Raw genomic sequence first — 10,065 nt, 5'->3', positions numbered from 1 at the left:
TGGCCACTGCCACCTGTGGATCAGAACTGTTAAAAACACAAATCCATCTTTGTCACAGAAAGCCATGAAGTGAAATCATGAAGGTTTATTTGACTTATACAGACATTTGGATACCAGAAAACTCAGTGGAAAGCATCATATACACATAATCATATCAAGACAAGCAGCTGGTAAGGAAGGAAGAGGAAAAGTTCCTCGCTTGTCAGCTTCTACAAATAGAACTAGGAAACAGAAAGCAGAAAGCTAAAGGATCAGAGTCTCCTGCATGCCCTGACTTTATGACCTGGGACTTTTATTCTCTACTTAAGTCTCCCAAAGTACATTCTGAGGACCTATTCCATGGTGTGACCTCTGAGGAATGGTGTGAGCCTGGGATCAAGGGTAAAAATTGTTCTCTCTGACAGTAAAACCACCTCGTGAAGTTATGATAGGGATACTATGGGTTATATATTGTAGTAATAATAAACTTCTCATTGCTACAGTATTTGGAGGGAAATCCTGGAGAAGAGGAAGCTTTGAGCAGTTCTGTAAAGGTACCGCTTGGCTCCATCTGGAGGTGAAAGCTGAGATAACAGACACCATCAGTTTGGGCAAGCTACTGTAAAGAGGTGAAAGCAGAGCAAGAATCTGCTCCTCTGCTCTGTGTTGAAGATTTGCCCATTCAAGGCAGTATTTTGCTGCTTCTCGTTATATTAAACAACAACAACAAAAAAAAGATCATTGAGGATGCGATGATTTCTGTGCATTTGTACCTTTGGGGTGGGAGGAATTTCTAGTCCCACTCTCCCCTGGTATTCCTGAAAGGTGCTCTTTGTATCCTGATAGATTTCTTAGCACTGCATGAGAGGAGACACAGAGGAGCCTTTTACAGAGCCCCAACCTTCTGCCCCCGGCAGCCTGTGTGACCCCTGATCATCCGGGGAGTCCTGCAGGGAAATAGGAATGTTGCAATCACAGTAATCAAGCAGGGAAAATCCAATAAACTGAAATCCTCCAGACTAGCACTAGCTTGAAAACTTCAAGATTTCCACATGGGAGCTGTACTCATGCCACAAACAAATTGAAGCCCAGAGCATGAGAAGCACTGAGGTTTGACTCAAATGAAGAACACAGAGCTCTGTATCTGAGCTGGGGTGGTGGTTTGCATTGGCTCTGAAGGCCCATGACCACTACCTTTTCCCTTCCCTCTTCAGTAACATTCCTGCATTGAACTAGATCATCATTGCATCAGTGTGCACAGTAACCAAGCTACCTGGGATCTACTCTGAGACAATTTGTAGTTGCTTCCTGCTAAGGCATGAACCAAAGAACAGGAACAAACATGTGTGTGCACCTGAGAGCTCTTCTGTGTGTCCCTATGCAGTGCTCAAAAATTCCGCCCTGAAGAACAACTTTTGATTCTCTTCTCTAATCCCTACTATGACAAAACCTGCCATGACACCTGCTTTCCCTGCAAGTCCAGGACTCCGTTTACCTGCATGTCACTTCTGCACTACCCCATTTCTCTTCAGTCAGGCATGACAGGAGCTGTAACGGTGCGGGGCGGATTGGCTGCAGCAGCTCCCGTGGGCGCGCTCACCCTCCTCCTGACCCCGTGGCAGGAGAGCGCTGCTCCTGCAGCCATCACTAACAGATGGCATCTGCACAAGTGAGAAGGTCCTGCTGCTCGTGGTCACTGGGAGAGGGTAGTGGTGACCTGGGATACTAAGGCTCTGTCTCTTCCTCAGCTTTAAGAACAAGGCTGGGCACTGCTGTTCTCACTCCCCTGGATGTGCTGAGCACCTGCTGGCATGAGGTTTTTTCTCCAATATGTGGGCTGCTTTTTTGCTTTTTTCTCTGCTGGGTTTTTGATAACATCTACCTGGACAGACTGCTGGATGGTAAATGCTGATGACTCTCTGGAGGTAAGATTGGGGTGAGGACAGCCTGATCACCAAAACCAACATGTCTTAGGGAGAGTTTGGTTCCTGGTGTCATTGCTCCACTCTTATGTACTTTTTCCTGTTGTACTGGATGAAAGTAGATGAAAAGGAAATAAATTACTCTGTCAAGAGCAGGAAAAAAATGGTATTCTATGTAGTCCCCTTTATTAGTCCCTAGCTTTATTATCCAGACCCTACTCTCACTCAGTAAGTTCAAGAAAGGTCTACAGGCTCTAGGTTTATATGTGCATGAACTTGAGTACAGTTATCCTGTGTTTCCAGCCTGCATGGATATTTTGGAGATGTTTCTGGTTCTGTAGGTCAGACTTCCTGGTGGAAACATCCACCATGTACAACTGTGCTCTTTGTCTTTTTTCTTAACAGCCACTGAGCACCAGGGCTAGCAGAAATTTAAGGGGGCCATGGGGACTCAATACCTTTTTGAACTTGTGCGGACAATAGCACTCTCATTTTAGAGAAAGGTATCAGCAAAAGTAAATTGCACATAAGGGAGAAGATTGCTGCTTACATGCCAGGTGTGCCCCAAAGACTCCAGGCCCCAAATCACCACTGTTTCTGCAGCACTCAGTACTGCAAATTTGTAATTTTCTTCCTAGCACAGCCATCTATTTCTATACATTTAAGGGCCGCACAGCCACAGTGTGGGAATCTGCTCTCTGGCAAACTGGATACCTTATGTAGTGGAGGTGAAACACCTTCCAAGATAGAATGTTTGGATAAATATATCAGGAAGAAACTTTCTATCTGCTGATCAGCATAGGAAACCAGAAGAGCTCCTCTACACTCAGTGATTGCAATGCAGCATCTAGGTGCATCACATGAAGAGGTGAATTTTATGAAGAAAGAAGAATAAAACTGATTGCAAGAAAAACACCTTTTTTTTTTTTTCTTTATGCCACAAGAAATCTTGATAATCTGACTGTCAGTCCTACCCTGAAAGGTGGTTGTGTATGCTGAGGTGGTGGTCATAGATCCAATGCAAAGCAATTGCTGATGGTCAGCATGTCTGCTCAGTGAACCTCTTTACAGGGAAAATAGTGTGCACCCAGTGATGCTGGATGGGATTTCACTTTTAATTTGGGAGCTATTTCAGGTTTCTTTCAGGAACATGTGAATTGTTTATAGTCAGATGAAGATATCAGTATACTCAGAAAAGCCAAGTGAATCTGATTGTGAGGAAAATCAGAAGAGGAAAACCCAGCTCCTGAGCAAAGTGAGTCCAGGAAAGAACTAGTCCATTACCCTGAGGCTGTGTAACCTTGTCTTCTTGGCACAAAGGCACCTGCTGATGGGCTGTCCGAAGTGCTCCATTAACACTGAGTTTGGTTATTAGCAGCCACTATTCTCACATTCCTGCTCTGAGTGTGAATACTAAACAATGGAGCAAAATGCCCCCAGCCTTAATACCTGACCACTGATCTCCTTAATGACCCTAATGACTCACTGCCTCTCTAAACAGGGAAATGCAGTGGACTGTCCATGGCCATAAAGGCCTCGGGGTCCACAATGGCTCTTGTTTTCTGCCGGAAAAAGGGTAAGTCAGGCAAGTTTAACTCCAGAAGGGAACTGCATCCTACAGCAGCTGTAGCTACTGATTCTGGTCTGGTTGCTTGGCTTGGACCCTGGCCCCCAGCAGATGGGGGCGATGAAGCCCTCGCTGTGGTACCACTGGAGAGGAGCAGCCCAGGAGGAAGAGGTCAGGGAGCACCAGGAGCAGCCACTTCTAGAGGGGCTTCAGGGGTCCTGGCCAGAGCTCAGCTCTCACAGCCTCTCACCTCCCCTTCAGAAACAACAGGTTATAGCCACACAAAAAGTTGTTTAACCTGATGACTCCTTGGGAAGCATCAAGACAAGGTTGGGTCAATTTTTGCAGCAGTTTGTGCTGCAAAAAGCCCATAATCTGCTTCCCAACAAGCACTCCCTGCTGCAGGTGGATTATAAATATTACCACTACTGTTAAACACTGCCTGTTTTACTCTCGAGCTGGGCTTGTAATCATCATATTTTGGCACCTTTTCACAGTCTGCTGAAACTCTGTGACTAATGTCATTCGCGTGTTTGTCTTCTCCGCTTTCCCCAGAAGGAGAAGTGTGTGCTTGTTCTGGCTTTTTTTTTATTTGTATGAGAATTATTTTAATATTAATTATACATTATGAATAGGATGTAATTATATATATTACAGTCATTATGCAGTTCGTGTTTTACATGCATACTTGCATTAGGGAAAGCAGGTCGTGGCAATGTGTTTCGTAATCGAAGTGGGAGATGGAGGAGAGTGGCAGAGGAGCTTAACTGCTCAGGGAGTCCTTGGCTGGGCCCAGGAAAGCTGGGGCAGATTTGCTATGGGAGGAGAGGGTTGATGGGGAATTAGTGCTACCAACACGGTGTGCAGGTCCAGCCATGGGATGGAGAAATCCATAACCCCACATGATACCCCAGCCATCCCTGATCCCTCTCCCCTTTACAGCAGCGAGTTCCCATGTGCCTGAAGATTTGTGCTTTCAGCACAAGGGCAGATGCCCAAGGGTCGTTTGGGAGCAGGTTAACAACCAGGAGGACCAACAACCAGGTGCACAAAACAGAGGGGAGAAAGAGTTGGTCAAGGAGGTTACAAGGCAGAGAAGATAAACCAGAATAGCTCAGTGGTGGCTCAGGGCAGCCACAGGTCCCCACTCCAACATCTGTTCCCATTCCTCCTGCACTAGGCAATGAGACATTTATCCCTGGATGTGCACAGGCTGCATGGAGATGGGCTGATCCCTGCTTTGCCCATGGTCAGTACTAGCAGCAGTAGGTGACAACTGCAACATCCCAAGAAATGCAAAACATTTATCAAGTTTTTGTTAGTCTGGGAAGGGAGTTATTTCACAAGCAAGACCGTGATCATAATTGTTGCGCCTTAAGAGCTCTGCTTTGCTTGGAGGCTGACAAAGCCTGGAATCCTGTTAGTCTCTTCATAAATAATTTAGAGAAAGATGCTGCTTGTAAGATTTAAAAAACAATACTATTGCAACCAAGTAAGAAAGTAACTGACATTAGTAGCTGAATACAGAGTACTATGAATAAGCCTGTGGTGGTTTGGGAGGAACATGAAATGATATAAATGTAAGTGGGACAAAATGTAGTTTCATAAAATAAGCTAATTTCAAGCACAGCCTGAACAGTGGTGAGTTACAACAGGAGCAGAGCTGCAGCTGCATTAAAAGGACCACAGTAAAAACATATGTAATGTGAATATGGCAAATTGTTTTACATGACACTGTTCTCTTGACAAACACAGAAACAATGAAATCATTTTTTTACCACTGCTTCTCATTTTTTGTGATATTGTTCATTAAACATAACCAGAAATTCTCAGAATTTTTAAGTACTTTATCTTCATGAAACAAAATGTGTAGATTGTTTTCATTCAAATATAAATAGTATCTCTTTTGCTACTTTGAAGTAGTGAGTCATTTTACTCACCTTTGATCCACAGAGCAGCATCACAGAACAGTTGCACTGTTTGGCTCAGACATTGTATTGTGGAGAAAATATTGCGGCTGGCTACAGACTTCAATACATCCTGAATAAGATTTTATTAGGTGCTTGAGATATGTTATTATCTGCTTTGTGATTTACACAGTGCAAGAAAAATTAATTTATTGCATCATCCAAGCAAGCCTGGTCCCCTTTGCCTGTGTGAAACTCATTTGATGGAAGAGTTTCTACTTCCATTAACTGCAGTGGGTGTCACTGGCAGCAGTGGGCAGGCTGGAGTCCAAAGCTGCACCAGCAGCAGTACCTCTGCTCCTTGTATGAGCAATTCCAGGAATGTTTTAAATGTGCTTGTTGCCATATTTGCATTGGTAATGAAAATACCTCCCATATTAAAGTGATTTATGGAAGGCTGGGCTTGGAATGGTATCTACGGCTTCAGGACAGTGGAGACTATGAGCCATGATGCTACTGCAACATCTGCCCCAGTCTGGATGTTTCAGCAATGACTGTGGCTTGGGCACGCGTGGTCCCAGAGCTGGCAGCACACCTGGAGCCCCAGGGCCAGGATCAGCACTGGCTGCCTCTCATTTTCCATCCAGTGTTTACAGCTGAGTCATTTGGAGGCAGCACTGCACAGGTGTCTGCAGAGGGGCTCACATCCACTCCTCTACTTTGCACATCTCTCCCACTCTCTGAGCTGCTCCTTCTTGTCAGGAGGATGGTGTAAGGGGAGCATGGACAGCAAAGTCTCAGGTCATCTGGTCCATAGCCCTGCCCAGCTCAGCCTAGACAAGCATTTGGCAAGGAGTGATCAAACCTGCTCTTAGATCTCCCTGGTCAGCCACTCCCCAGCTCTTTCCAGAAATTTCCGTCAGAATTTTTATTCTTAACAATACACAGGGTTTGTGGTTTTTTTTCCCCTAAAGTCTAGTCTGAATTTCTTTTCCTCTAATGTAAAAACATTAGCAGGTACCCAGAAAACATTGTAACATTGTCCTTCATCCTGCTGCTTTCTCTTTTTCAAGCTAAACACTCTGGTTTGCCATCTATGTAACCTCCAGGACTCCTGTTGAAGGGCTAAACTGACCATCTGCTGTGTTGGTGGATGTTTAATCTTTATCTTCTCAATCCACAGGTGAGTACAAAATGCCGTGGCCTGTGGTGGGAATGTGTCACCAACGTTTTTGATGGGATCCAAACTTGTGATGAGTACGACTCCATCTATGCTGAGCACCCTGGTATGTAAGAGTCACAGATGTTTCTACAAGTGGTGGGGCCACCTGAGTGTAGTCTGAAAGAGGATCTGTTCTACACAGTGACAAATAATTAGAGGCATGTTTCTTTTCTCAGTAAGGTATTACTCCCAGAGGAAGCTGGAGAAAGCTTCACCCCAGAAAAAAATGTCATAGAGTCTGACCCCACTACCCCCTACATTTCCATTCTGTGTGAACTGGAATGCTTTGCTTTTGTCCTGCAGTGAAGCTGGTGCTGACCAGAGCCATGATGATCACAGCAGATATCCTGGCAGGATTTGGATTTCTCTTCCTTGTCCTCGGATTGGACTGTGTGAAATTCCTTCCTGATGAGCCACTCATCAAGCTGCGTATCTGCCTGGTGTCTGGAGTTATGTTGCTCCTTGCAGGTATTACCCACTGAGCCCCCATTCTTCAGGAAACCCTTTAACAATGTGGGGAAGCACTAAAACCTTCCCTTATTTTAGGGAGAGAGGTTGGGGATTTTCTGTATGGTAAACATGGGAAGAATCTTTATTTGATTTATTTGTGCAATATAACTTCCTCTGTTCACCACCTGCCCCTAACAGCACGTAGTTGAGTTTATCTGCTTTCAGTTCATGTACTGACCAGGTGACTGACTTCCATTTACTGCTATTTTACTGTGAAGCAGTCAGCCTTGTTGATAAAGCAGAGATCGAATTGCTGAAGGACTAGAAACTTCTGGCCTCCTGATTCTGTTCCTGGCTCTGCCACAGATTGTGTGACCTTGGGCAAGTCACTTAGCCCGAAATCTCTGCAACTGATCTCTAATAAAAGGATAATAACATGTCTGTCTCTCCTAGGTGATAAATACCCAACTGTCTGAGGTACTTTGCTGTTACAGCTAGTGGGAGAATTTTAAATACAGAATTAAATATCTGACTAGGTACCAAATAATTTCATTTGACTTCATGTCAATATCGAGCGGGTACCTCTGCTTCAGTGTGAGCAGATTTAATACATAAATCACCCCGGCTACTGGAAGCACATGTAAAACACTTTGAGAGGTTCTTTTAAACATCTTCCATTCAATTCTCAAAGTTTGTGTGACAAACACCATCAAAGTTTTGAAAATCAAAACAGATTAGAAACTTAAATTCTGGAAGCAATTTTACAACAAGTTGGTAAACAAGCTGAGAAGGGAGGAGCTTTCTGCCTTTTGCTGCAGAAACCTGAGCACTGCCAACCAGCGCTGGTGGTGTGTGCAGTGCCAAGCTGTGAGGTGCAGCTTCTGCCTGACAGCGCTGTGGCAGATATCAGCAGGAGCCAGCAGGAATCCGCCAAAGGCTGAGGCTGAAGTGGGGCCAGAACCTGCCATCTATGGAAGGTCTTTCCATCCTGAAGACAGTAGTTACCACTTCACATTTTGTTTGTGATCTTCTCGTGGTCCACCTGAGGGCTGTGTGGCACCTTGCTCCTGTCCTGCAGGTCTCCCGGGCATTACGGGCTCAGTGTGGTATGCAGTTGATGTCTACGTGGAGCGTTCCTCTCTGGTCTTCCACAACGTGTTTCTGGGCATTCAGTACAAGTTCGGCTGGTCGTGCTGGCTCGGCATGGCGGGGTCACTCGGCTGTTTCGTATCTGGGTCCCTGCTCACCTGCTGCATGTATCTCTTCAGAGGTGAGGAACCGTGGCAGGGCTGAAGCACAGTTCAGAGAGAGAGCCATTGCTTGGGGTGTGCTGCAGGTGCACAGGGTGGGGAAGGTCCTTCAGGAACATCCTTTGGGATGGTTGTTCATCCCCAGCAGCAATATTTTTGGCTGAAAAATGGGAGTAGTCTTAGGCATCTCTAGAAAGCAAACCAAAGTCTTCAGGTGGGAGCTGAGGTGTAAGTATGACATAAAATTTGTTGTTATTGTGTCATATCTTGGAGTGCTGCTTTCTCTGAATTATGAAGCTTTGCAGTTGAAAGTCACCAAGCACACATGAGCAGTTCCTATTTCTCTCCCTGTGTCTCACAGAAACCAGTTCTGGAAGATTCCATCCTGCTTATTCCTTGAGGAAAGGCTATTCCTCAGCTGCGACCATCGTAACAAATACGCATTTACCATCCTCACAAACAGCCACTGCCAAAATGTATGCAGTGGACACAAGAGTGTGAGGAGCAGGTAAGTACTCCAGAAAGAGTTCTGCTTTTATTTGTAGTGGATTGCACGGAGACCCAAGCTCTTGAGGGTGTGACACAGGTGCAGTTACATTTCAAGGATCTACTGTATGCTACAATGTTTGCATTAAGACAGCTTCAAAAAAGCCTTCCTTCAAGAAAGTAATCTCTGAGAAGATCTTGCTTTAGGGAATCCTGTTTTCTTGAGTGCTGAGGCCACTTGCATGGACTGAAATAACCAACACAAACTCTTTCAGCATTTGTCTCAATACTATTGGTACAAGGAGATAAATCAGCTGTTCCTGAATCAGACTACAGTGTTCTGCATGAAGATCCCCAGACTGCAAGATGGATCTGTTTCATGTCTGGTAACATATCAACAGAATGTACAAAGCAGAAAATGCTGTCAAAAAGAGGGACTGACTGTCTGACCAACGGCTGGACCCTGTGCACCCAGCATGGGGGTCTGCTTCTCTTGCAGGCAGCTGGAGAGTTCTTCAGAAGATAAGAGTTGTATTAAACATCTGACCCTTTCTTTGGTCCATGAATCTCTGCACTGAGAAAACACTGCACATCAGGTGTATTCTTTCCTGCAGAATAGAGTCCTTCTTAGTCAGTGTTAAAATGTACATTACGGATGCTCTAAACTCACCAAGATCTGGAAATTGCCAGCTTCATCCTGCTTAGTAGGGACATTGCTTGGACAAAGTGAGTGAAGATCCAAAATCTGACCTTGTGCATGACAGTATGTCTATATTAGCTAGAAACCAGGATAAATGATAGTAAAATCTGTTGTCCTTTTCTATAAAAAGATATTTAAATCCAGTTCAGGACCTACTGCAATCCATTCTGCTATAGGCTGGATGAGGCTGGAGCATCAGCCAGGTCTTCATTAGGGTGGGTGACAAAAACTCATTATAGTTTAACATGTTCCCAAAGGATGAATGTGAAAATTCTTCCATGCCTTTAATGAAAAGAGAAGCTTAGGCAGAATTTTCTTAGGGTTGGTAAGAACTGTCCAAATTCAGTTCTTTCTACAATGGGCACCATATTACAAGGTCATGGGCACTAGAGGTTGAGGAAAGGATCTCAGCACAGAGGTGTGTCTGCTCAGGGGCAATGAAGAAACAGCAGTGGAGTCTCAGCAGGGTGTGCACAGCCATGAATACTGAGGCACCACCAGAGGTAAGCTTCCTCCATGAACTGCTTGGTGGTGAGACTGGATTTTCTTCTCCCAGAGAGTATGAAGTGAAACCTTTTGTTA

At 44.9% G+C, this 10,065-nt stretch overlaps 1 protein-coding gene across 1 annotated transcript; it reads left to right on the top strand.

Moving 5' to 3' along the window:
• The first annotated feature begins 1,787 nt into the window (after positions 1 to 1,787).
• On the top strand, positions 1,788 to 8,798 carry CLDN16 (claudin 16). Its single transcript, XM_050308314.1, has 5 exons — positions 1,788 to 1,904; positions 6,559 to 6,661; positions 6,901 to 7,065; positions 8,126 to 8,317; positions 8,659 to 8,798. Exons 1-5 carry the CDS (start codon positions 1,791 to 1,793, stop codon positions 8,796 to 8,798), a joined length of 714 nt encoding a protein of 237 aa, XP_050164271.1. The 5' UTR covers positions 1,788 to 1,790.
• The last annotated feature ends 1,267 nt before the right edge of the window (positions 8,799 to 10,065 follow it).

Source organism: Myiozetetes cayanensis, unplaced genomic scaffold (assembly GCF_022539395.1).
Source record: "Myiozetetes cayanensis isolate MyiCay16 unplaced genomic scaffold, myiCay2020 scf13, whole genome shotgun sequence".
NCBI lineage: Eukaryota > Metazoa > Chordata > Aves > Passeriformes > Tyrannidae > Myiozetetes > Myiozetetes cayanensis.
Note: the sequence above shows the minus strand (reverse complement) of the source record. Positions and strands in the feature narration are given on the sequence as shown.

What these genes read in the sequence shown, in the direction of transcription:
- CLDN16 (XM_050308314.1), top strand. Translation starts at nt 1,791, where the DNA reads ATGAGGTTTTTTCTCCAATATGTGGGCTGCTTTTTTGCTTTTTTCTCT. An exon ending in ATGCTGATGACTCTCTGGAG is followed by an intron (nt 1,905 to 6,558) that starts GTAAGATTGGGG and finishes CTCAATCCACAG; the next exon opens with GTGAGTACAAAATGCCGTGG. An exon ending in AGTTATGTTGCTCCTTGCAG is followed by an intron (nt 7,066 to 8,125) that starts GTATTACCCACT and finishes CCTGTCCTGCAG; the next exon opens with GTCTCCCGGGCATTACGGGC.